Raw genomic sequence first — 27,113 nt, 5'->3', positions numbered from 1 at the left:
CATCACCTTTCAGTGGGATAACCCTGAGACCACAAGTTGACCATACAGTCCTGAACTATCCTGAATACAGAGGGTGTTCGACTGTTGTCTTAGTCAGCATGTTCTCCAGACCTCGCCCACTGAAAACTTCTGATCAAGAGTTGCTGAGACTGCAGTGACATCAGCCATGAGCCACTATGACTGATGAACTCTGGTCCTGAGCAGCATAGAATGATGTATCAGCATCTGTCTTCAAAGTTCAATTCGACTCGATGGCCGGACTGGCTAAAGCCACTGTTGCTGCTAAAGGTGGCAACTACGTGTACTAAATTTTTCATTCTCCAAACCCGCAAATCTTCTAAAAATTTAATCCTGTACTCTTGCTACCTTACTGTATTCGCAGAATAGATAAAATTTTGTTGTTTGCTGTCATTCCTGGTGTTGCAATTTCAGTGATCAGCAGTGTATTGTACCGTGTAATATTAAACTGCTTTTGCATGTACTACGCTGATGAAAAAGTCCTCAGCAATTTTTTCTGCATTAAAAATTTTTTCTTGACACAAACAGCAGACAGAGTTAAATCACTAATATATTCTCCACTGTTGTGCAAATGGTCTTGCAGTGGTAACACCAGTTCCCATCAGATCACCGAAGTTAAACACAGTTGGGCTTGGCTAGCAGTCAGAAGGGTGACCAAAAGGTCTGTTAAGCACTGTTCGTAAGCAGAGTGCATTCAGTCCTTGGCGTCAATTGAGGAGCTGCCCGATTGAGAGGTAGCAGCTCCAGTCATGAAAAATGACAGCAGCTAGAAGAGCAGTGTGCTAACCACATGCCCCTCCATATCAGCATACAATGACACGGTGATTGGTTGGCACAGATGTGCCTTCCAAGGCCTGTTCGGATAGAGTTTAGTTTGAGTTCTTCAGTGTTAGCTAGTGTACTGGTTAATTTCTCAGCTCCATGTGAACTGATTTGGAGTTGAAGTTATCAAGTTTGAAAGGCCTGTTCATTACTGGATGAAAAGTTTGAGAAAGACTAAACGAAGAGATCATCAAAGTTAGCAAGATCAAAAGAACCTCAATCCAAATCAAGTTTTTCAAAATCTGATTTCATCAATGATGGCAAAGATCCAATGTGCATGATTATTATGTAGCAGTAGTTACCACAGCCTTTTGCCATTTTCTTTATTCATGGCTACAAGATAGGCAATTCAGTTTCCATTCACTATGCTCTCAGCACAAAAGAGTACCTACAGAGGGGTCAGTAATCTACATTTACACTCTCTCTCTCTCTCTCTCTCTCTCTCTCTCTCTGTGTGTGTGTGTGTGTGTGTGTGTGTGTGTGTGTGTGTGTGTGTGTCATCAGATGGTAGCATCAATGTGTGTTTGTAGGGTAGTTTTGTTGCGGCCTAGTCATTTCTTTTAAGTTGATGTAGAAACATAACAAATCATTGGATGGTGTATAAGAAGAGGTGCATCAATCATAACCCACTGACTTTAGTAGGATTCACTCAAAACATTTTCTAACACCATACAAAACCTATGGACTTGGGTATCAACATTTGATGTTCAGGCATTAAAAAAAAAAAATTACTGCAGTACGCTACAAATGTGAATATGTTCAGTTTGACTGAATCAAGTGTCTTGTATGACATGATTTTCATCAGTAACAAGATTTAGGTCATGATTTATTTACATCATATATGGTATGACAAAAATAGATACCTATAGGACATATATGTTTCATTATGAATGTGGTATTATGGTCTTTGTATGTAAAGCACCATTCATCATAGGACAGAATACTGGAACACAACTGTTACAGACTTTCCATAACTGCATACTTGTTACCACTGCTTCACTTGCACACTTAACTACACACAAAATATCAATATTCTATTCCATAACTGCATATTTGTTACCACTGCTTCAATTGCACACTTACTACAAACAACATAATAATATTCTGTTCTGTGCAATATTTCAATATTTTTGAAAAGAAACCTTCCTTCACCTGTCACCTGTTCCCAGAATACTGAATCTGTTGTTCAAATCACTGAAAGCACTTTCGGCAATTTGGCTTCCCGAAGAACCACCATTGTCATCATCAGTATCATCTACTACTTTCATGTGTGCTCCTTTTTTCTTTTTCTTATGTCTGCGACGTTTCAGAGATGGAAGTAATGGTAGCATTTCGAATAGTGCCTCAATCACACTTTTGTACAAAACCAGTACAGACTCAGCTTTTTGCAAAAGGTGACATACATATCCCATTACATCTGACCGTTTTTGAAAATTCATGAACATATTGTATACCAGAGTCCCTGAATAAAATTTTGCAGGTAGGATCTGTGGAAATGGAAAACTGAGTAAAGCATTTAAATGTCTCAAATGCATAAGACAGCTTTGGAATTGAGCGAAGGCATGAACAGTTGTAACTGAATAAAGGCGAGCATTTGACTTCATGTGCTCATTAATTTGGTGGAAAGGCAAAATAATATTAGCTAATAATATACTGTCTTCTTTCCTAATGACATGCAGCATTTTATTTGGTTCGCTGAGAGCATCTGAAGATTGAAGAAATTCCCCAAATAAAAAATCATCACTTTCTGAAGAACTTTTTTCAACTTCACTCAATTTCACTTTTTTGAGCACACTTGACAAAGATTTTTTCGGTTTATAGTACCCTGGTACCTTGCTAACTATATTTAAAACAACTGCACTGAAAATGAGTGCATGTATATGACAAGAGTTAAGCACAGGTTGCGTAGTATGGCTGAACCAATACTTCAATGCAATTGCAAACAATCTCCATTCTGGACACAATTTCTGTATTATATTTTCAGTTTTGTCTTTAATGCCCATTGTATCTAACAATATATATTGCCTCTCAGTCAAAGGAAGTTGTGGAAGATTAAGCAAGGAAGGAAATTCTTTTACTCTTGATGTTTTGCACAAAGAACTTAAACAATACTTCTGTAACTGTCCACGAGGGCTTCTGGAATAGTAGCTCAAAGTGCTCGGTTTTCCAGACATCAGAAGGCCAAATATTATTTGAATAATAGGTATGCTAATGTCCTGTGAAAAAACAAGAGAGTAGTCTTCAACCTGAGGTGACATAAAATATAACTTTTGTGTCAACATATCGTGAAAGCTAGTTGGCATATTTCCTTTTCTGAAGCTGTTTTTAAACCACTCGGGGAGAGAGAGAACAATATTTTCTTCAGCAGTTTTCACACATGCAGATTTCTCATCTGTCTCTGATTTACTGCCGCCCTCTGACTCAGAGTTAGTACATTTTTCTTCGTCACTGTTACTGCTGGGTTCTTCACAATCATTGTCACTGTAAGTGTTTTCACTTCCACTGTCACTGCAAATATTGTCAATTGTATTACAACCCATTTCTTCACCAGGGGTATAGTCACTATGAAGTGAGTGAGTTTCTTGTAACTGTTCTTCTTGAACAACCCTCTTCTCTACAAATACTAAGGCAGGCTGCAACGGCAATCCCAGAGCTGAATGTATTTCTGTTGGATGATATCCTGAAGCTATCTTCATTATTTGTCTTTCAACAGACTCCCGAGATGGCTTCTTCAGGTGCCCAAGAACCTAGAAATGAATATGAATAATACAAAGTTATATGTGAAAACTGATAGTCCAGTATTTTAATCTTCACAGTAAAGCTAATAATGTCCTGAAAAATTACAATGCATCTGAACCTGGCTCTTTTTATTTAGAGTTTACTATTGCAGCCACAAGCCAAGGTTTGTAATTCCATCACAGCCACAAGCACACAAAAGTAAATTTGCATACTGCAAACATTTATGTCACAAAGCAAACACATTCCAATTACTTGTGCTACCATCTAGCAAAGAGGTGATGAAGTTCCACAATATGATATAAGCACATTAAAAAAAAGCATGCATATGCATACTTAATTAAAGTTCCTTGTGATTTCCTCAGTTGTCTGACAACAGAAAATTTCAAATCATACATATTTTTCCATTGAAATGTATAGATTTTGAATGGTATTTGGATTTGTTGAAGTTGCACCATTTACAAATTAAAATAAATTTCACAAATTATTGGTGTTATTAACTGTCTTGCAGGTTCAACTCTGAATATGTAGCTGGTAATACTTCCCCGATCAGTTTAGTTATGTATTTACCATAAGAACACTTTTATTGGATTAATAACCATATCTAATACATGTCGAGCCTCAATTGCATCTTGTTCCAAAATGTACTTAATCAATACAAAGGTTTCAGGAGCAGAAGAAGAAGGAGAAATATAAAAAAATAGAGGGAAACATTCCACGTGGGAAAAACCGCCCCCGGTGTAAAACCTGTCCCATGCACCCTCCCACCACCACCTATTCCAGTCCTGTAACCCGGAAGGTGTACACGATCAAAGGCAGAGCCACGTGTGAAAGCACCCACGTGATATACCAACTGACCTGCCTACACTGTGAAGCGTTCTATGTGGGAATGACCAGCAACAAACTGTCCATTCGCATGAATGGACACAGGCAGACAGTGTTTGTTGGTAATGAGGATCACCCTGTGGCTAAACATGCCTTGGTGCACGGCCAGCACATCTTGGCACAGTGTTACACCGTCTGGGTTATCTGGATACTTCCCACCAACACCAACCTATCCGAACTCCGGAGATGGGAACTTGCTCTTCAATATATCCTCTCTTCCCGTTATCCACCAAGCCTCAATCTCCGCTAATTTCAAGTTGCCGCCACTCATACCTCACCTGTCATTCAACAACATCTTTGCCTCTGCACTTCTGCCTCGACTGACATCTCTGCCCAAACTCTTTGCCTTTACAAATGTCTGCTTGTGTCTGTGTATATGCGGATGGATATGTGTGTGTGTGCGCGAGTGTATACCTGACCTTTTTCCCCCTAAGGTAAGTCTTTCCGCTCCCGGGATTGGAATGAATCCTTACCCTCTCCCTTAAAACCCAAATCCTTTCATCTTTCCCTCTCCTTCCCTCTTTCCTGACGAGGCAACCATTGGTTGCGAAAGCTAGAATTTTGTGTGTATGTTTGTGTGTCTATCGACCTGCCAGCGCTTTTGTTTGGTAAGTCTCATTATCTTTCTTTTTAGATATATATATATATATATATATAGTCTGTGTATGTGCGGATGGATGTGTGTGTGTGTGTGTGTGTGTACGCGAGTGTATACCTGCCCTGTTTTCCCCCTAAGTCTCTCCGCTCCCGGGATTGGAATGACTCCTTACCCTCTCCCTTAAAACCCACATCCTTTCGTCTTTCCCTCTCCTTCCCTCTTTCCTGAGGAAGCAACCGTTGGTTGTGAAAGCTTGAATTTTGTGTGTATGTTTGTGTTTGTTTGTGTGTCTATCGACCTGCCAGCACTTTCGTTTGGTAAGTCACATCGTCTTTGTTTTTAGATATATTTTTCCCACGTGGAATGTTTCCCTATATGACTTTTTAGAATTAATTTTTCTATTTGTCTGAGATTCCTTTAATACCTGTAATATTGTTTTCCCTTCATTTTCTGGTCTGTAATAAAGAGATGAATACACTAAGCAGATTCAGAAGGATGTAGGTTGCAGTAGGTACTGGGAGATGAAGAAGCGAAGAAGCTTGCACAGGATATAGTAGCATGGAGAGCTGCATCAAACCAGTCTCTGGACTGAAGACCACCACCACAACAACAACAATAAAACCTGCCCCAATGTTTATTCTACATAGTCCAGTCACATTAATGTAACCATCACTAATGTGTACAATAACCACTCACAGACAGCAGGTGGCAGCAGTAGCAGTGGAGAGTCTAATATATGTCAGGAGAACACAGAAAACAATGCAGTCTTGGTTGTAATGCAAAACAGAGCGATTTATCTAACATCTAAAGAGCATGATCGTTGGCTATAAGCCCGAGGGTGGAAGCATTTTCTGAAACAGCTAAGTTTGTAAACTGTTTGTGTGCTGCCATAATTAAAGTATACCGTGCATGGCAAAATGGTGCTATCCAAAACTGCTGCCGAGGCAACTGTGGTGCAGCATGGGCCGTAGATAACGGTGACTGCAACGAATTGTACATGCAAACAGATTTGCAACTGTTGAGCAACTGACTGCCCAGATGAATAAAGGGGCTACCAACAGTGTCTCCTCAATGACTGTTAAGTTAATACTGCTCCGTGCAGATCTCCACAGCAGGTGCCTGGTTCAAGTCTCCATCCTGACTGCTGCTGATCATTGGTGACAAAAGCTGGAATTTGCACACCAATAACACGACTGCAGGTTCACTGAGTGCTGACAGGTGTCCTTTCCAGATGAATCATGATTTATGCTCCATTGGTGTGAAACATCTGAAAGCTGAAACCCTGTAACAATCACTGGAAGGCTCCAGGCTGGAGGAGGGAGTGTTGTCACCTGGGGGGGGGGGGGTGTTTTTGTGGCATTCCCTGGATATCTCATCACTCTGGAAGCCACAATGGCTCAACACATGTATGCACCTACCTTTGGAAACCATCCTGCAGTTTCTTTTCCCTCAGCATGACGGCAACTACCAATAAGACAATGCAAAGCGTCACTCAATTCACAGTATACGTGTGTGGTTTGAATAGTCTCAGGGTGAGTTTATTGTACTCTCCTGTCCATCAAACTCCGGATTTAAAACCAATCAACAATCTGAGGGACCACCTTGACTGGGCTGTTTGCACCTTTGATACTCAGCCAAGAAACCTAGCACAACTGGCCACAGCACTTGAGTCACATGGCTTCTGGAACCTCATTGCCCCTCTTCCTGCATGTCCGTGCTGCAACAGGTGGTTATCCAGGCCTTTAACAGGTAGTAATGGGACTAGAGTGTATTTGGTTTTTCTGTGCACTTCTGAAATCCATATAATGCCTCATCTGATTCTATTTTAATTCTTCATCCAGTTCCACTAACCTATTTTCAATCCTAATGTTCTGCAACTAATTATTTCAAAATAAAAAGCTGTGGAAACAAGTGGGCTTCTAATGTCTGTTTTATTTTGCTTACACCCACATTGTGTGCATCAAGATGCAAGTGCAAAAATATCTGGGTGTACCTATTCAGTCCTCTACTCCCACTGCAGTTTTATCTGTACTGATGTGCAGAAATCTGAGGAACTAGCATGTGCCAGAACGGCCTCAATTAACCATACCGATCTTACAGCTGCTTGCCATGACCCAAAAAGTGTGTAGACATGCACAATGCTAAGCTCTGGTAGAGCTATGCTCACAGGAGTCTCATTCCATATATGAGGGCTTGTACATCTCAGAGCATGTGACTAGTTCACTTGTTGAGTGTGTGTCAGCAATGACTTTGTGTCAATATTTTCATGTAGCAGGTAGTCAGGCATTGTGTCATCCCTAATATATTTAGTTCAGAGGGAAGCACATTTTGATTCACCATGCTGTCTACAATGTGGGTGGACCATCCGTATCTGCTGGTTGACATGAACATTCGGAAAGACAAACCCAACTTAATTTTGTTTATAATAACTTTGTGACTGACATGTTTATGGTAGGTAATGGAGCTGAGCTGCCGGTTGGTACACACCACACCACATGTTCCTAAGATAAGAAACTCATGTGGGAAAAAAGTACCTCATTTGGCCTACCTCACCTTCACCCCCCCCCCCTTTCCCTCCTTGGAAACTGTTTCTCCCAGAAAAGGCATTGCACTGCTTGTGCTTGCAGAACAGACAACATCAAGCATGTGGAAACCACCATAACTGGCTGGTACCCAACCCCTCAACTCAGAGAAATATCAAATACAAAGTTATTGTAATTAAAGTTTACAAGTGTCTGAGCAAATTGACTTACTAGAATCTGTGGAATAAAATTACAATATGTAGCAACAAATGCCTCATGAGCATCATAGAATATAATTTATAACTGAATTCACCTTCAAATAAATGGAAATAATTAAGCAGGCCAGGGTGATGATGTGTGTAAGAAACTACGTACTTACGTAGCGAACACTGACTCTTGTTCATTTCCAAACAGAATAGATAGCAATATGCTAGAACTGCAGCAATTCTTGGGGACTAAAACACAGGGCACAACGTATCAACTTAAAACCTACAGCACCTATCTCTTGTGACGTTAACCTCTATATAGACATACGTGAATCTAAGTTGGGTGTTTCACTAACAACCAAATGGAAACATTCAACAGAGGAATGTTGTGATTAAGAAAACAATGAAAGGTACTACATTTTTATTTCTTTTTTAATTTATTTTTACAACTGGAGAGAGCATAGAAGTTAAAATTTAAAAAAAAGTTTCAATTTGTGACAGCTCAAAATTGCTCTAATAAACTGATAGTACCAGCATTGCCATATACAGCACAAATAACAAAAAAAGTTTCTCAGCTACAGTATGTATTCGTTTACATATCACATATGAACTGATTCTAATCTCCTGATAAGTAGGCCTTATTACCATATATCTGTCACTGATTTCAGAATCTACCCTTGTGTCTCCACTTTGATCTGTGTTAATGTCTTTCTTTGTGTTCTAAGTAGTTTCATAAAAATTTGTTTCAGCTTAAACATTTGTTATTACAGTCTCTCCATTATAACAGACATGTTATAGTTAGTGAATTACTTTTGTGAAAATAAATGTACTCAGCAAGATTTTGAAAAATACTTAAGTACCAATAGTAAAACCGAATAAATTAAGATTGAAAACTCTGTACCAAATTTGTGTCGTAGTTATAGATTTTCAGCTGGTCCTACTATATGTTTTGATTTTATATTAATGTTGTTACAAATGAATAAGGAATGTGTATACCTTGTTGCGAGCTGTCTCTGGAGTTTCCTTACGTAGCCACTGAAGCAGTCCACAAATTCTTTTCTGGGTCTCACTCATAGTTTTGTTTTTGGGTAATTTCAGTTGGCTGAAGAAGTTGCTGAAAGTACTTCTTTTAATATAATCATTACCAAGCAGTGTAGCTAACAGTGGTAACATTTCTTTTTCTAGCCCCCCAAATGAATTTAGGAAATTCTCAATCCTGTACAATTTACAGTTAATAAAGTACTTGTTTTCATTCATTGAACATTTAATGGGTTCCATCTGCAATGTTGAGAATGGTATGTAAGGCACATCATAAACATAAAAGTCTGAATCATAACTCAGTACGGGGCATCCTAAATTTCTGGCCAATGCTGCTATTTCATCATCGGCTTCAAAATCACACTGAACAAATGGGATGTCTAAATGCAGTAATGCGTCTTTAAACACTTCTTTCATCATAAGAGGGAAGAATTTTATGCTCGACTGTGTTCGCGGTGTAACGTTCTTGGCTATATGGTAGCGGCTTCGTAACCTAGATTTCGCAGTATTTAGTTTCCGTGGCTCATATCCGCCGTCGAGAACAACTAATGGAAAAATATTGCATACCCGCAGAAGCTTAAAAAAATCCTTCACAGACTTTTCATATTCGTCATAATCCCCACCGAAGGCACTGTTGCATTTAGAAAACCAACTATACAGGTGAGACGCTATATTGTTCCCGTCGATAACTAAGTGGCTGTTGTGTAGTTCGTATGATTCCAAGTACTTGTCGGCATTACTTTGTATATAAGTAGTAAGCCCTCGGATCCCCATTGCTTTAAATAACTAAATATTCTCCCAAAGAAATTGGTACATGTATTTAAAAACTCATAGTATCGACCAAACTACGAACAACATATTCGTTAAGAGTGCTGAAATCATCTATATCTACAGGCTACACCATTTCACAGTGCCTAAAGAAAAAATAGGTTCACCGCTGTCCCCATTTTCAGTCTTAGAATACATCAATACAATTATAAAACGTAACACCACAGGCTTAAATGAATGTTTCCTCAACAAACTGCATAGCATACAACGAAAACACCAATCAGTTTTGTTATGCTAATCATACAACGTGACAACAAACTACTGCCGATAACCAATGATCATTTGTTACGAAGATGATATCCTCGTACTCAAGGCTCAGTTGTGGGGTAAATTGTTTATTTTTACTTTATAGATGGTTTAGAGTCTAATTTTGCAGAAACCATGGTTTTACATTTTCCGAGAAATTGGAGCAGATGGCGAATGAACAGAATGGAAAATAAAAGATAAAGATCTTGCTCTTTTATTATTTTAACTGGCCTTTATATGTTTACAAGTCTTAAGCCTTGTTGCTGATTGGGGCTTACTGACTATTGGATGCATTAGAATTTTTCAGGACTGTTAATGCAAAACATTAAACAAGCTATTTGGCCCACGTGCAATGAGTCTACTAAAACAAAGAAGACACCTGCTATAATTTGTCTGTGACTTAACTTGCAGGAAGAACTTTGAAAAATCATGTGAACTAAAAAATTATCTTTGATCTTTTAATTAATTGTTTTTGTTTTGATAACAGAGTGGTTGACAAACGGCGATGTGTGGCGACTTGTTGATGGAAGACACTTTTTATTCCAACTGTTGTCATGTTTGTAAGTTGCATCAACCCGATGTTGATGTGAAGAGATGCAGCAAATGTCGATTGATTTCATATTGTTCTGTGAAACACCAAAAGAAACATTGGCCAAAGCATAAAGATCTGTGCAAAAGTATTGTGAGAATATGCCACAATAGCGGGGTGTCGGCGTTATTTGAACATACCAATGCGCACATGACGGCGAGAGAATGGTGCACTCTTCGCACGAAATATATGGCTGCTGCTGAAGTCTTTGTAGCGAGAAAACTATGTAAATACGAGCGTGAGATGTTTTTCTTCCCAAGAGTTTGTAGGGTCTGCAAAATGTTCAATAACGGCGATTTGATTGATTGTGGCGATTGTCTGTCAGCAAGTTACTGTTCAGTTGACCATCAGTTAAAAGATTCAACGAATCACTCGGGAGTGTGCAATGATTTGAAACTTTGTTTGGAAATTGACACAAAAGTGAAAAATGATTTGGATTTTAGCACTCTAATGGTGACAAGTCAAGAAGAGTATACTCTTTTGCCCAAGAACACAATAGATTTTATACAGTCCCATATTACGTTTGATAAACTGGTTACTCTGCCTCAACAGTTGGTGTTTGCGTATGTGTCAGAGCTTTTCTCATGTCCTTTAACGCTGTTGTATGCCCTCGAGAGAGAGAGAATTATGAGAGCCTCCCTTATTGTGCATGTTGTTGGTGCTAGTTACCTTGAGTGCTCCTCTTTCTTCTCTTGGGAAAGTGTGTTGCACTGGTTACCACATCTAAAATATTTATCAGTTGTGTTCATTGGACCAGATGTTATTGAGGGTAAAAGTTTCACATTGTGCTCTGGATGTGAAAAAAATGGAAAGGGGATCAACATTAAACTTTACAGTGGCATGTATCATGACTTCGTTAAGTCAGTTACTTATGAGACTCCATCTATAATCGTGGCATACAATAGTGGTATTGATGAACAGAGTTCTCACGACACATGGGGCCAGTCCATACCATTTTTTCTTAAATATGATGCAGTACCGTTTGTTTTAACTTCATATACGTTATCGGAGGCAATATCAGATTTAAATAAAATATGCGAAATTGCAGGTTGTGAAATTACTATTTCTGTTTCCTGTGAAAGAAACCGATTTTCAAGCCAACGACCTTACCGAGATTGGGAGACAGACCCCTTATGCACATTTTGCTATAACAACTACTTGAGTATTGTAAAGCGTGGAAGTGAGAGTACAAAATAATGTAGAGGACAACAAAATAGTTGTCTGCCTGAATGGCTGAAGGACAGTATTTGTGCTGTATGCGGTGTTATTACAGGTAACGTCTGAATAAGAACATAAGTGATTATAAGTGTACATTGATTAAAATAACTATGTGCTTGACATTTCAGTAAGTCAGTTGGTTTGGGCCCAGTTACCAGACAATTGAGTGACGCATGCTCATTGTGTTTTCTGTTATGTAGGTACGTGCAGAGCCTTGTCAATTGCAGCTAGCTGCACACTTGCAAACTGCCCCTACTACTCCTTGGTGCCTCAATTTGTCAATGACAAAGCTATTTTCTTAAAGTGATACATCGTGCTTAGGCTACGTCTAGAGACTGTAATTATTGTTAAGAACTTTGCTATATTTTTTATGACTTTAATAGTTTATATCACCATTGCAGTGTTTGTATCGTAATGCAGTGTACCTGAAATTTCTCTTTGGTAATAAACAGGTCTTATAAAAATATTGAAAATTGTACACTGTTTACACAATCTAGAGGTACTAGCCGTAGAATTTTTTCAGTTGCGAGTGTACCTAGATAAAGAGGGTTGTGATGACAAAATCAGTGGTTAAATTTATGTAGGTGATTCCTGGCAGCAAACCAAGAAAGGATGTGCCCATAATAACATGTAGATTGAAGTGCAATTAGATATTAAATAGAGCATGTGTTTTAAAAATTGTATAGTCTGTATTAAAGTAGCATCTGTGGCTCTAAGGGCAGACCCCTCAGTTGCCACATAATAATTTTATTTTAGTGTTATCACTTGTAACTACTTACTGTACATATCAGGTATTGCATTGACACAATGTGTGGTCTACACACACCAAATTTACACTCGAGTTGATGGCCGATGTGGACTGTAATTGTAAATGCCTTTATGTTCACTGCCATTAGCCATTGCACCAAGTGTCAACTTGGATTGCACAGATAACATCCACATTTTGGAAATTATCTGTGAATACTTGCTTTTCAGAGACCACAAGAAGAAGTAAATTTATAAAGAACCATTCAGGTCATGCAACCTCTACTATGAATGCTTTCAAGGGAGATTTGCATGGAGCAGAAGGAGTAGCTTTACAGAAAACACACACACAGAGGTTGCATGGGGAGAAGAGCTGTGTTATTGAAAATGATTAAAATAACCCCATCACCCAGATTCAAGATACAATTAAAAATAAAGAAATGGCTCAAAAACCTACCAGCCAATGTTGCACAAACCTAAACCAACAAAAATATTATTATCGTGAAGAATGCCCAGAGGAGACTTCCGCTCTGGAAAGTGCAGCTGCGCTCAGAAGGTTGAGTGGTGGTGGTAATGGGGCAGAGGGCCCAATGGAAAACACTGCTGACTGTGCATGGGACTCGACGTGCTGCTCTCTGGCAGGAGATGGATGGCGGCTGCCGATGTGGTGCTAAGTCCCAGGGAGGGAATTTTAAGTGCTGATAGCCGCAAGTGTGGACTATAGGTTCCCGTGAGGAACTAAGTGCTGGTGGCAGTTGCAGCATGGTCCGAAACCTGTGGCTGCTGCTGGCGACGTGCAGTCGTCTTACTGTCCGGCATTGCCTTGGCGTCGTGATGGTGCTGCTGGACTCTGGTGACAAGAATTCTTATGCCTAAAAATTAAGGCATATTTATATAGTCCTGAGGCACACATTTGTTGCACTAAAACCTCACACCTAGTCACATCGCTCAGAAGGAGAGATTCTCTGTGGTGTGATGACATCAACCTGTCCCTATGGTCATTACAGCTGCGCAGTGCAGTTTTCCACTGAGCACAACTAGTCTCATCTCACAATCCTTTACTTGTATGTTATTCTGACTCTATTGCAGCTGTTGGTCTGTGACTGCTAAGGCAGTACTTTATAAATTTGCTCAGTGTTCCCAGTATGCTCTCGCAAAACAGCTTCTAAACTGCATCATAGATATGGAAATTTTATAGGAAAATAAAGAGGCAAACTGGTTTTCATACCACAAATTCAACTCATTCAGCTAACTTACCATTCAGATTTAAAAGGCATAAGATGAGGGCAGTTGGAATTTTGACAAATTGTTTTTTCCGCACAGACAACTTGGCGTACCATGTTTGCAGGTTCGACAATCCCAAGTGTCTTTGCACCCAAAAGTAAAACAGTTAGATGCTGTACAAGTGAGATTATTGCACAATGTTTCCAATTCAGAAAACAAAAGGAAAAGAAACCAAACAAAGCAAAGACTTTCATATCCTCCTGAGACCTGATGTCCATTATAATGGACATTGAGTTTCCTGTCCTGCTGTCAAAGATTCTGCATTTTCTGTTGTAATACCTGTGGCACATTTGAATGGACTGTATGCTGTAGCCATCTGGTGGGAGAAACAGTCACTACGATTACTTGGCACCAAGTAGCAGCTTTGTTAACGATGTGTTACAATGACAGGTGAGTTCTCCATCATTATTGTGTATTTTTCGAAATTTATTTTATGAAAAAAAGGACCTATTGTAGACAGTATCTATAAGTGGTGCTTATACAACCTTTCTGTGCAATAAGGTTTGGTAGTACTGTGTATTTCAATAAATTATCGTTGCAAAACAGTAATGTCCACTGTAGTGGACGCTGGGACTTGAAGTCACATTTCTGAGCACTATTTCGTAGGCATTACCTTCGCTAATTTCCAATACATTTCGTGTCGTGACTGTTGCTCAGTGACATTATCTGATACACCACTATAATTATTTTCTGTAAGGAAAGTAGGCACTATGTTAAAACAACCATTTTCTTAAAGGATACAGATCAAAGCTAAGTTCAGAAGAAATTTTAGAACTTCTTTTGAATGGAGACATGTCAGATCTTGAGATTAGTGAGGAGGAGGATGGTGATTTTGATCTGGCAGATGATGCTGTGCAGCAACGCAATGTTCCTTCCCCAAGTGAACATAGTAGCAGCAGTACTGATAATTTTGATGATGACGAGAGTTCTTCACAGAATTGCAGGATGTTTTGGGAGAAATGTGAAAGGTAAGTGTGATACCTTCTTGTAAATAATTTTCTATTATTCCTGATATTTTCAATCTTTCCTTCATGCTTTGTTTCCAAATTTCAGGTTTGAGGGACTCCAGGCTACCTTCTCACCCACGGAAGTTGCAGAACATAATGAGAAGCAGATCATGGACTACTTTCAGCAATACTTTGAGTTGGCCTTTTTTTAGGATACGTCTGAACTTAACAATATGAGATACTTACAGCAGACTGGGAGGTCTTTAAAGCTGTCTGCCAAGGAATTGCAGGTATTTATTGGAGCAACAATACTAATGCCTTGTTTGAGATACCCTAGAGTTAGGATGTACTGGGGTAAAACAACAAGAGTTATTAGCATGCCTCAGTTTACCTCGAACTCCTGAAGTGGCAGTGGATGAACAAATGATCCCGTTTACTGGAGCATGTGCAATAAAAAAATTTGTCAGGGGAAAGCCAAATCCTGAAGGGCTTAAAAATTTTGTGTTGGCTGCTCCTTCAGGACTAGTCCTTGACTTTGAGATTTATCACGGTAAAGGAACATTCCCAGAAGCTATTGGTCAACAATTAAAACAAGGAATAGGAGCCTCGGCAGTCCTCAGGCTTTGCCAGAGTCTTCCAGAAGGAACACATGTGTTCTTTGATAGGTATTTTACCTCTGTTCCTTTACTGGAATCATTGGCTGAAAAAAACTTGCCTGCCACTGGAACAGTCATGAAGTCAAGAATACCCAGAGCAGTCCATCTGACAGCAGACAAGATTCTTGCAAATCAAGGATGTGGGTCTGTTGACCAGACATTGAGAAAAGACAAACACATTTCTATTGTAAAATGGTATGTCCAAAAGCCAGTCGTAACTGCATCGACGAAGGTTGGGAAGAACCCTATGGATCAATGTAAATGGTGGTCGAAAAAAGATCGGAGATACATTCAGGTTCCCCGTCCAGCAGTAATCAGCTGCTACAATAAAAATACGGGTGGCATAGACCTGATTGACAGAATGACGAGTTTTTACAGGATCTGCACCAGAACCAGAAAGTGGACAGTAAAAACTATTTTTCATTTCATAGATCTGGGAATTGCAAATAGCTGGATTCAGTACAGAAGTGACCGAATTAAGAACGACGAGCCAAAGAAAAATATGCTGCAGTACCTTGGTTTCCAAATTTAGAATTGCTTAAGAATGACAAGCCAAAGAAGAATATCCTGCAGTACCTTGATTTCAAAATTAGAATTGCTGAGCATTTGTTAAGGGGCCAAGAGGAACAACATTCTGATGAAGATGATGAGGAGTCAACTCCTAAAAGACAAAGATTATTGCCGCCACAATCGCCTTCACCTTCTGTAACCCATTTACCAGGAATGACTGGGTTGAAAAATAGCACGAGGTGTAAGAACAGTGGCTGCATGAAGAAAACCAAAATAAGGAGCAGAGGTTGTTCAGTTTTCCTCTGTCTATCATCACAGTAAAACTGTTTCTCTGAGTATCATCAGAAATAAAACTGTCAAAATTTGTCATTTATTTTACTATTTAAATTTATATTCATTATTTTAATTTAATAATCAGTGAATGATTCAAGTAATATCTGACTAATAAGACTGTATTTTGTTCAATAAACTACCAATAAAGTACTTTTTTTTTACATTTTCAACTTCCTTTCTAATATTTACTTATACGTCTCCAAGACCCAGTGTCCATTGTAATGAACACTTCAGAAAATCATGAATTTAAAAGAAAAAAAGAAAAACTTTTGTGGATTTTCTGTTTGACAGGTACAGAATATCTTTTTCGAAAAACATCATGACTATTGTTGCCAGGTCTCAGGAGGATATAGTACTAAGTAAAATTAATTGTACCTTACAGGAAATGTCAAAAACAGAGGAAAAAAATCATAGCTCTCGTAAAATAAATTTAAGAAATAATCACACAAAACAAGCTCTACCTTACTTACCATCCAAACTAAATTTAAGTAAGGTAAAAAATAAAAGATCGTTCTGTTCCAGCTGTAAAAAAAATCTGTTCCTGATGGCTTCCGCAAAATGTGGCCAGTGCTAAGAACAGACTTGTGTCAGTTGGTGTGAGGAAATGCTCAAAAAATTCTGCCAAAGAAGTGCAGTACTATAAACTGTAGTGAAAAGGCATGAGGGTTAATAGGTGCAAAAACTGTGAAATGAAATTAAAAGAAATCTCTCACTTTTGTTTTCCCTAAGGAGTTGATACTTGTGCAGTTAAGATGGCCAGTCTCTTGTCACAAGGTATTTTGATACCAAAATCATGTTTTTATTTTTATCATGGTAGAAACTATCAGGTTACCTTCCATTCGGAAAGTGGATGCACTCAGCAACTGTATGTGACTTATGAATTATAGAGTGCAGCTTGAAACTGTTAATAGACTTTCTTGGAATAGTTTACATCTATCTTCAAGAGTCTCCCAGTTCTGCTCCTTCAGTATCTGTGTGTTACTCTCCCATTGATTAAAACAAACCTGTGACCATTTGTGCTGCCCTTCTCTGTATGTGTTCAATATGTCCTTTTAATCTTATTTGGTGTGAGTCCCACACACTTGAGCAATATTCTAGGATCGGTCACACGAGTGATTTGTAAGCTATCTCCTTTGTAGACTGATTGGACTTCTCCAGTATTTTACCAATAATCCAAAGTCTACCAGCTGCTTTACCCATGACTGAGCCTACGTTATCATTCCATGTCATATCCCTAGCACAATTTTACATTTCTTAACATTTAGAGCAAGTTGCAGCACTTTGAAATCTTCTCAAGATCTGACTGAATATTTGTGCAGCTTCTTTCAGATAATACCTCATTATAGATGACTGCATCATCTGGAAAAAGCCTGATGTTGCTTTTAATGTTGTCTGCAAGATATACAACATGAACAACAAGGGTTCCCAGACACTTCTCTGAGGTATACCCAGAGTTACTTCAGCATGAGCTAACAGCACCAATGGAAGGCATTGGAGCCAGAGTTGCTCTAGCAGACTTTCAAAATAGCAATGTAGATGACCCAGAACCATAATCTAATGATCAAGAACCTGTTTCAGATGACCTAGAACATGGACAAAATGGTGGAGACTTCAAATGAAGAAGTAAACAATTTAAAGGAAGGAGACTGGGTTAAGGTCAAGTATTCTTATAAGCATACAAAGGTGTTCATTGAAAAGGTTCTTCAAGTTGATAAGGAAAATGGCCAATACTGTGGAACTTTTCTTCACCAGTTGATTGAGTATTCAGATGTATTTGTTTCTTTGGACAGGCCAGATGAGTGTCATTTCTTAAAAGCTGATGCCCTTGCTGTTTTGAAGACATCGTCTGTGTGAAGGGGACATTACACCTTCAAGCCAAAGCTATTTCCATAGTGAGTGATTTATTTGATTAATCAGTTTCTTATTTTTATGTTATCCCAACTTTTTATAATTGAGGATGACTTTTTCAAAACTTGGTTTCTACGAAACTGTAGTTTTTCAGGAAACACAACAGACTGTTGACTTGTAAATGGATGAAAATTTTGCGAGCTTCACAGGTAATCCATTAATTTCTAAATAGCAGTTGATGCATCCATAAATCAAAAGAAAAAGATTTATTACGCAGTTAAGATAGCCAGTCTCTTGTCACAAGGTATTTTGATACCAAAATCACGTTTTTATTTTTATCATAGTAGAAACTATCAGGTTACCTTCCATTCAGAAAGTGGATGCACTCAGTGACTGTATGTTACTTGTGAATTATAGAGTGCAGCTTTAAACTGTTAATAGACTTTCTTGGGATAGTTTACATCTATCTTCAAGAGTCTTCCAGTTTTGCTCCTTCAGTATCTGTGTGACACTCTCCCATTGATTAAAACAAACCTGTGACCATTTGTGCTGCCCTTCTTAGTATGTGTTCAATATCTCCTATTAATCTTATTTGGTGCGAGTCCCACACACTTGAGCAATATTCTAGGATGGGTCACAAGAGTGATTTGATTTATGGATGCATCAACAGCTATTTAGAAATTAATAGATTATCTGTGAAGCTTGCAGAATTTTCATCCATCTACAAGTCCCTAAATAGTCTGTTGTGTTTCCTGTACGCATGCATGTATTTAAAACAGACATTGAAAATACCTATTTATTTCAAAACCTGCTTTCTTCATAATATACTGATGTGCAACTACCCTTCTTATCATCCACTTACCAAGGAAACATAATAAACAAGTACATTACACACAATTTCATAAAGTATTTCTGATGTAGAATGCAGTTATTACATTAACCCATTAGCGCCTGAATTAATTTTTTTCGCGATTTTTTTTAAAAAAATGTGTTATTATGTCTGTAAAAGGTATAAATTACACAACAGAGTTGATTCGACGAAAATCATTACCGCCATTAGCGAGATATTTGATGTTGCCATATGGCAACGCTAGGCGCGTTCACTAGCTAAATTTATATGGATTACAACGTCAACTAAAATAAGTAGGTTACTGAAATTTCGTATTACATATACAAGTTTTGTGCAAATTTATTATTCAAGCTTCATCATACAATTGATACTTTATAACACAGTACAATTAATAATCAAAAATAAAACATTGAACTCAGCATTATTTTACATGAAATGGAATAAAACAGTCAATACGCAATCCCACATTACACTTTGAACACATGTTCTCACAATAGATTTACAGTCCTCGTGTGCACACCTTTTCGTCTTCTTTCCTTCTGTGTGCTGGATGATGTGGTCAGTCATATCAAACCTAATTGAATCTGATATGCGTCTGTCAGAACGTGCCCTTGATGCAGATGGTCTCCCGGCTCCTTTTGGTAAAGCTTGGTTTTCTTTGCAAGTACACTGTTGCTACTTCTCTCTTGAAATCAAGCTGTGAAATAGTTTAGTAACAAGGTAATAGTTTGATAATAACGTAGATCTGCCTCAGATACAGATGGCTCTAGTATATTTGGACGTTGCGTAGCTGTTTCAGGTACAATTGGATCTTGTGCAGTACGCATTGATGGTGCCGGTGGATTACAGTGCTCATAATCAAAACTGATCCTTTCATTATTAGGCATCCTTGTTTCAGCATTAGCTCATAGTTGATGAGAGGAGAGGTTGTCTAACAATCTGTAAAAATAAGAAATGAAATAGCAAATCATAATAAAGTTGGCATCAGTATACAAACAATTACAAACCAATGATAGGCATACTTACCCGCCAACATGTTCATTTCCTGAATCTTCATCTGTCTACATTTGGATCTGGGAGCTCAACAAACACATCACCTTCAATATCGTCATTATAAAGAATCTCCAGCACCTCAGCAAGCGAGAAACCTCTTTTAAAACAAAAAAGAGAACATTCGTCCTTTTACTGAGTACAAGTGCCATATGGCAACACCGATGTTCAAACAGCATAAAAGAAAGTAATTTATTTCACAGCAAGCAGTAACCTCCAAAGAATATATATTTGAGTAATTAAAGCACAACCATACTAAAAAACCAAATTACATGTTGTAAGTTACTGTGTAAAACATACTTACTCGAACTTATACTCCATTTTTCTTCGTCGTTCAGCAAACAATGACTTCCAACACTGCTTACGCCGCAGAATTTAAATGTATTGTTAAAACTGTTGCATTGTAGTGATCTTTAGAGTCTTGCAGAACAGAATCCAGTGCTGCCAGCACTCTTGCTTCGTTGATGTCATAGAATCAAAGATTTTAAAAAAGAGTTACAAACATTGCCATATGGCAACGCATCACGGCGCTAATGGGTTAAGACGAGCATTAAAGTATCTTAAGTGAATCCATTGAATGTATGTATATTCCAGTGGCTTACTCTTTTTCCCCAAAGTCTACATTTTCCATCACATTACCTATTTGCACTACAGCACTGGTCCACTTCAAAATAATTTCATGGAATTCCCTGGCATCATCAGGTATTTCAGTGAACTTCACTGACATTGACATATCTCAACTCTTTTCTTGATTTACATGACTCATTGATTTCATTTTTTGAGCTGAGTCCATGGTTCTGTAGGCTTTCCCTCCTTTTTAGAGGGTCTGTACTACAGTTGATTCCCTAAAATATGTATGTGTAACAGAAATCTGAACCATGAAGTTGCACTGCATTTTTATACAGGAGCTTCCAAAAGTCTGGAAAATAGTCAAATAAAATACAATTAATTTCTAATTCTGCAAGTGCAACGCTAGTCTGTTACAACTTCTGAATGAAATATTATTCAAAAGTGTTGTTAAGTGCTTATCATCCATTTCATTGTAGGTTAAGTCAGCAGCATAACAATCCCTGGATATATAATCACTTGAAAGGTCCACTTCTAGCACACAATGGCCCTGCACATTCATTATGTATCTTCTAGTGTTTTCATTTTTCTTTTTGTAAAAAAACCTCTTCTCTTACTTTTCTTCCTTCCAACTTTCATTACAGGTTCAGAGTATTCTTCTGTCTTTTTATTTAAAAGTAAACTTTGAAACAGAGGCTAAGAATACATAAAACATCTCTGTCATCACTGACAATGACCCAAGAATAAGGCAAATGGATAGCAAGCAAATGTTATGAGGCTTTATTTTTACTTCAGGATATGTTACCAATATGAACACTGAAAATGGCATTATTAAAATCAAAAGACTTAACCCTACAAAAATTTTAGCTTGAGAAAGCATGTTTTAATGCAAGGTTTGGAATAATGGAGGGAATTCGGTATCTTCTAACCATGGAAGTAATTGGGTTTTGAGGTGGGAAAAAACTGCTTTTTAATAAGAAAGGCAGCCATCTCAATTAAAATATACTGTAAAAAACTCATTTTGGACATTATTACAGAAAGCAAGACTTGAAAAAAAAGAAAAAAGTTCTCTATTGTATTTTTAAAATTATAGTTATAGGTTTAAAATAAACTTTATTTAAATACTCTAATGTGAAAAATGTAAACAGTGTTTAATAAGCATCCCATTCTGAGATAAATGAAAGTTACTTTTGTTACTGTACTTCTATAATAAATGCCATCAAGTCTTTTTTAAAAAAGATGAACATCCCTACAGACCCCCATCATATGTTTGGATAGGGAACACACATAAGTAAATGTCGATTCCTTTTCACCCTAACCATGGAGGGACACAAATATACTGGGTGTCCCATTTATCTTGACCACTCTAAATAACTTATTGTCCAGATGCAAATTACAAAATATTTCAAGCAAATTTTCTTTAGCCGCCAGAGGGACATCAATCAGCATGATTGCCTTCATTGTAGCTTTGTTTTTTACAAAGATATGAACAGCGGTATGACTTTTTTAAATGACACCCTGTACTTTTTATTCAGTAGTTCATTTCCTGTCCTAAAGATCTATTCAAAAATGTATCACAGTGTACCATTCACTGACACAAAAAGCACGGTGGAACCAAACGGAGAGTGACCCGTGAACAAACAAACAAATGGGAAAGGACGGACAGCGGACACAAACAACGGATGACTGAGCAAGACCTCACGACGACAACACGCAAGAAGCAAGGAGGGTGACAAGCGACAACCAAACTAATGCAAATATCCACTCATAACGAAAACAAAGTACTATACACACGCTGTCTGTTGCCAAGATGTTGATAGACTCCACGAATTTCAGACTGCCTAGCTGAGCGAGAGGCAGGCACTTATATACAGGATATGGTACATTGCTATTAGCTGCTGGGACCACGTGCTCCACCATGGTGCCATCATGTTATATGTGAGCCAGGATCATGCTTAGCCATGGCTTACGACATGCCGGCTGTAGAGACCCTGAAACTTACGCGCAGGGGCAGAAATGCCCCGGACAGTGCCGAGGTGGGCGACAGATGGGAGAAAACTCAGGCTCGTCCGAGATCCGTTGCAAACAATGACACAAAAGCGGAGCACAGATCGTTCAGGTCCTGAAAAGGAAAAGCTATGGAAAAGACCTTAACTTCATCGGAAATTGAAAAGCCAAACAGCTGAAACACGTCCAGGACAAAAATAGTCAAAGCCGACGGAGGGTTGACGACAAACAGGGTAAGGAACCGGGGAACACGCTTGTACATCGCCTGGACGACGAACTGCCCACAGAGGAGAATGGAACCGTCTCCGTAGGCAACCAAACGGCGAGAGGGAGGTGACAACTCAGGAGAGCCCAGTCGGGTATATGTCGCCATATTAATCAGGGAGACGGTGGCCCCAGTGTCAACATGAAAACTGACATCCTCAGTGAAAAGATGGAGCGTGAGGAAAAGCTTCCGCATTGACGGGTCATCCTGTGGGACAACTGATTGCAGAGCATGGACAGTACCTTGAGGCCCGGGAGGGGCAGGACTGAAGCGAGTCAAGCGACTACAAGAAACTGATCGGATGTGGCCCTCCTCGTTACACAGTGTGTACATTTTCCAGCGGTGGGGCATCAGCTTGAGAATGTGCAGTGAAGTACTCTGGGCAACCTGGAAGGGGGCTGCGTGCCCGGCGATGAGGGGCGACTGGAGGCGCCGATACCGTAGAGACATCGGACAATGAGGAGTCTTGACGGTGCTGGCCTCTATCGGCCGGGCCACGTCAACGTCGCGAGGGTGGAACCCACCGAGACACTTTGTTCGCTGCCACCTGCGGCCGCGCCATAAGATGCTCATTAGGCGCTTGAGCAATTTCAAAGGAGTGGGCAATACGGAGAATCTCTTCCAAGGAGGGGTTATCGAGTTTCAGCTCCACAGAGCAGACCTCCGGATTGGGAGCCAGCTGAACCACCACAACCCGGATCAGGGAGTCAACATATGAAGCCTTATACTGCTGATTGGTGCACGTAAAATTGCATCAATGGCTGAGACCCTGCAAGTCCGTGACCCAGGAATGATATGATTGACAAGGCTGTTTATGGTACTGATGGAACTCCAGCCGAGAGGCGACCACATGGTAGCATTGGGAATAATAGTTTGTCAGCAAAAGGCATATCTCCTGGAAAGAGAGCGCCACAGGATCAGACAACGGTGCCAACTTGCGGAGAAGAAAGAATGTGTCTGGGAAGACCCAAGACAAAAACAACTACTGCTGCAAGAAGTCATCTGTGACTTGAAAAGCCGTGAAATGTTGTTTCAGCCAATGTAAGGATGTTTCTCAGTCTTCTTTAGCATCATTAAATGGTGGGAATGACGGCAGACGTGGGAAAGCTTTGGACACCTGAGGATTTGTAAGCTGTTGTGGTAATGCGTCCCGGGCATCGACTTTGTTCGTGAGCAACCGCAGCGACTGTTGTAAGATGTCTAACTGGAGCTGCTGCTGCTGCATGAGCTGCTGTTGGTGCTCCAGAAGACAGACGAACTTCGTCTCCATGCTAACAACTACCACTGTTTACCTCGTTGCCCAAATGTTGTAACCGCGGCCAGAACGGACGTGTGACCGAGAACGAAGCGTGGCAGGACTAAACGGAGAGTGGCCCATGAACAAACAAACAAATGGGAAAGGACGGACGCAAACAACAACGGACGACCGAGCGAGACCTTATGACAAAATCATGCAAGAAACAACAGGGTGACAAGCAACAATGAAACGAATCCACAGCATCCACTCGTAACGAAAACAAAGTACTATACACATGCTGTCTGTTGCCGAGATGTCAATAGACTCCACGAATTTCAGACTGCCTAGCTGAGCGAGAGGCAGGCGCTTATATACACGATACGGTACATCGCTATTGGCTGCTGGGACCACATGCTCCACCGTGGCACCGTCACATTATACGCGAGCCAGGAATGTGCGCAGCCACAGCTTAGAGCGCGATGGCTGTAGACACCTCTAGTGGTAATCGAGGTCCATGCGGTCTTGCGCAGATTCAAAACCTGTGGTGGTCGGTACCTGACAATGTTATTAATTATATAACACAACATTGACACTGATACTCCCAGCACTTAGTGCAGGTACTTGGGGTAATGGAACACATCCACATGCTGACGTTGACAGAGGACAAATGTAAACGTAAGTAGAATGCACAGCCGTCATTCTGTCATCCATCGTCAGTTGAAGAGCTTATATGGTATCAACATGATGCATGTCCAGCACATAATCCCGTGCGTGTTCTGAACCGAATGTATCCTGCCAGATGGATCGGTCGAGAAGGAACAGTTACTTGGCCTGCTAGGTCTCCTGATTTAAATCCTCTAGACTTTTTTCTTTGGAGATGCGTTAAAGACGTTGTCTGTCGCGATATTCCAACAACTCCAGAGGACATGCAGGAACCTACCGTGCTTGCTTGTAATTCTCTTCAGCAGGCGACACTAGAAGCAGTAAATAATTCTTTCATTCAACAAGTGCACCAGTGTATCGGTGTCCAGGGTCACCACTTTGAGCACCTTTGAGTGTTCTACTCCTGGGCAATGGTACAGGAGAGTCAAAGTCAATTTTGTGTTATGTTTTCATTTGTTTTCTGACAACTCCAACAAGTGGATGGGTTTGTGATCCCGGGCTCAAAGTCAATGTTGTGTTATGTAATTAATAATATTGTTTTTCAGTGAATGGTACACTGTGATACATTTTTGAATAGGTCTTTAGGAGAGGAAATGAATTACCGAATAAAAAATACAGCGTGCCATTTAAAAAAGTCATACTGCTGTTCATATTTTTGTAAAAAATAAAGCTACAACAAAGGCAATCTTGCTGATTGATGTCCCCCTGATGACTAAAGAACATTTGCTTGAAAAATTTTGTAATTTGCATTTGGAAAAACAGTTATTTAGGGTTGTCAAGATAAGTGGGATACCCTGTATGTATATGTTCAAGAAAAGGAGAGCAGCTTTTCATTATATGGTATGCTAAGCTGAGCAGTGTTGTGCTCTATAGCAGCATTACCCTCAGTACCAAAGTTAGTTATTGTTCAGAAATATGTTTAAGAAAAATAAACTGTCCTTATTCACCCCAGTTTACAGTATCTGTGTACAATATTGCGATAGGAGATAAAAGTTGGATATATTCATACCAGCCAGAAGCCCAACATCAATCAACTGTCTGGGTGTTCCAAGATGAACCTGAAGCAACAAAACTGGTATGTTCACAAAGCACTTCAAAGAAAATGAGTACTCGTTTCTTGGCTTTCACTGTACCCATCACCTTAGAGGATCAAACAACAGGAAATTTTGGAAAACAACTAAAAAGTCATATCATTCATCATCATGACAATTCCAACTGTCTTATGACAAGTCAAATATTGTTTATTTTAAGGAGAAAAAACACTGTATTACTGTCTTTATCATCAAATGTTTGCAAAAGTGTGTAAAATTGAAAAGTGGATATGCCAGGAAATTATAAAACTGAAACTTCCTGGTAGATTAAAACTGCATGCCAGACAGAGACTCAAACTTGGGACCTTTGCCTTTTGTGTGCAAGTGCTCTACCAACTGAGCTACCCAAGCATGACTCATGACCCGTCGTCACAGCTTCACTTCCGCCAGTACCTTGTCTCCTATCTTCCAAACTTAATAGAAGCTCTCCTACGAAATTTGCAGAACTAGCACTCCTGCAAGAAAGGATATTGCGGAGACATGGATTTGCCACAGCCTGGGGATGTTTCCAGAGGGGCCGCAGAGTGTTCAAGAGGACCAGCGTGCTGGTCACCCATCAATTTCAAGGATAGATGAAAATGTGGCCAAAGTGAAGGCGTTTCTGGACTCCAACCAGTACATAAAATTTGTCTGTTGTTTGATGAGTTGGGGATTACATATGGTACCGGCCAAAAAATTGTTACTGAGGGTATGGCCATGCAAAAGGTGTGTGCCAAGTTTGTGCAAAAAATCATGAGTGACAAACAAACACTGAATCGTGTGCAAATTTCTCAGGAAATTCTGAACTGTGTTAAAGAAAACCCAAATTTTCTTCACAATGTGATTACCAGTGACGAAACATAGTGTTTTGAGTATGACCTGAAGATGAATGCCAGAGCGCTGACTGGCACACCGCCAATTCCCCATGTGCGAAGAAAGCCAAAATGAGCAAGTCAAGGGTCAAAACCTTGGTCATCTGCTAGTTTGACCATTGTTGTCTGGTTCACCGGGCGTTTGTGCCCCCTGGACAAACTGTGAATATCTGAATTTTATGTGGAAGTGTTTGAAAGGTTGCACAATGCGTCCTCCGAGTGCAGCCAGACATCGCCACCTGTTGTTAGCTGCACCACGACGAACAATACGAGACTGGAATAGAAGGGAGAACTGATAGAGGTACTCAGGGTACCCTCCGCCACACACCGTCAGGTGGCTTGCGGAGTATGGATGTAGATGTAGATGTAGAACATGCCGTGCCACTGCGTGCTGTGGGTGTTGGAACACCTCGCCAAGCACAGGGTTGCCACAATGTCTCACCCTCCCTACAGTTCAGATCTGTCACCGGCACACTTTTTCCTATTTCCCCAGTCAAGCGGGAC

General features: G+C 39.6%; 3 protein-coding genes across 3 annotated transcripts; 2 read left to right on the top strand and 1 right to left on the bottom strand.

The window, feature by feature from the left end:
- Positions 1 to 1,647: 1,647 nt before the first annotated feature.
- LOC126161779 (protein asteroid) lies at positions 1,648 to 9,914 on the bottom strand. The gene is made up of 2 exons (XM_049917848.1): positions 8,784 to 9,914; positions 1,648 to 3,587 (listed from the first exon to the last, which is right to left on the bottom strand). The coding sequence occupies exons 1-2, from the start codon at positions 9,597 to 9,599 to the stop codon at positions 1,989 to 1,991; spliced, it is 2,415 nt and encodes an 804-aa protein (XP_049773805.1). The 5' UTR covers positions 9,600 to 9,914; the 3' UTR covers positions 1,648 to 1,988.
- A 416-nt stretch (positions 9,915 to 10,330) lies between these two features.
- LOC126161776 (uncharacterized) lies at positions 10,331 to 12,172 on the top strand. Its single transcript, XM_049917846.1, has 2 exons — positions 10,331 to 11,761; positions 11,907 to 12,172. Exon 1 carries the CDS (start codon positions 10,405 to 10,407, stop codon positions 11,683 to 11,685), a length of 1,281 nt encoding a protein of 426 aa, XP_049773803.1. The 5' UTR covers positions 10,331 to 10,404; the 3' UTR covers positions 11,686 to 11,761; positions 11,907 to 12,172.
- A 140-nt stretch (positions 12,173 to 12,312) lies between these two features.
- Positions 12,313 to 16,322, top strand: LOC126161777 (uncharacterized). Its single transcript, XM_049917847.1, has 3 exons — positions 12,313 to 14,124; positions 14,471 to 14,702; positions 14,788 to 16,322. The coding sequence occupies exons 1-3, from the start codon at positions 14,118 to 14,120 to the stop codon at positions 14,891 to 14,893; spliced, it is 345 nt and encodes a 114-aa protein (XP_049773804.1). The 5' UTR covers positions 12,313 to 14,117; the 3' UTR covers positions 14,894 to 16,322.
- Positions 16,323 to 27,113: the final 10,791 nt, after the last annotated feature.

The sequence above is a fragment of the Schistocerca cancellata genome, chromosome 2, assembly GCF_023864275.1.
Source record: "Schistocerca cancellata isolate TAMUIC-IGC-003103 chromosome 2, iqSchCanc2.1, whole genome shotgun sequence".
NCBI lineage: Eukaryota > Metazoa > Arthropoda > Insecta > Orthoptera > Acrididae > Schistocerca > Schistocerca cancellata.
The sequence above is the reverse complement of the archived record's forward strand: the minus strand, read 5'-3'. Positions and strand labels throughout refer to the sequence as shown.

Coding starts and splice junctions, on each gene's coding strand:
- LOC126161779 (XM_049917848.1), bottom strand. CDS start 9,599: ATGGGGATCCGAGGGCTTACTACTTATATACAAAGTAATGCCGACAAG. Junction 3,588..8,783: donor CAGAGACAGCTCGCAACAAG/GTATACACATTC, acceptor ATTCATTTCTAG/GTTCTTGGGCACCTGAAGAA.
- LOC126161776 (XM_049917846.1), top strand. CDS start 10,405: ATGTGTGGCGACTTGTTGATGGAAGACACTTTTTATTCCAACTGTTGT.
- LOC126161777 (XM_049917847.1), top strand. Junction 14,703..14,787: donor TTTTGGGAGAAATGTGAAAG/GTAAGTGTGATA, acceptor TCCAAATTTCAG/GTTTGAGGGACTCCAGGCTA.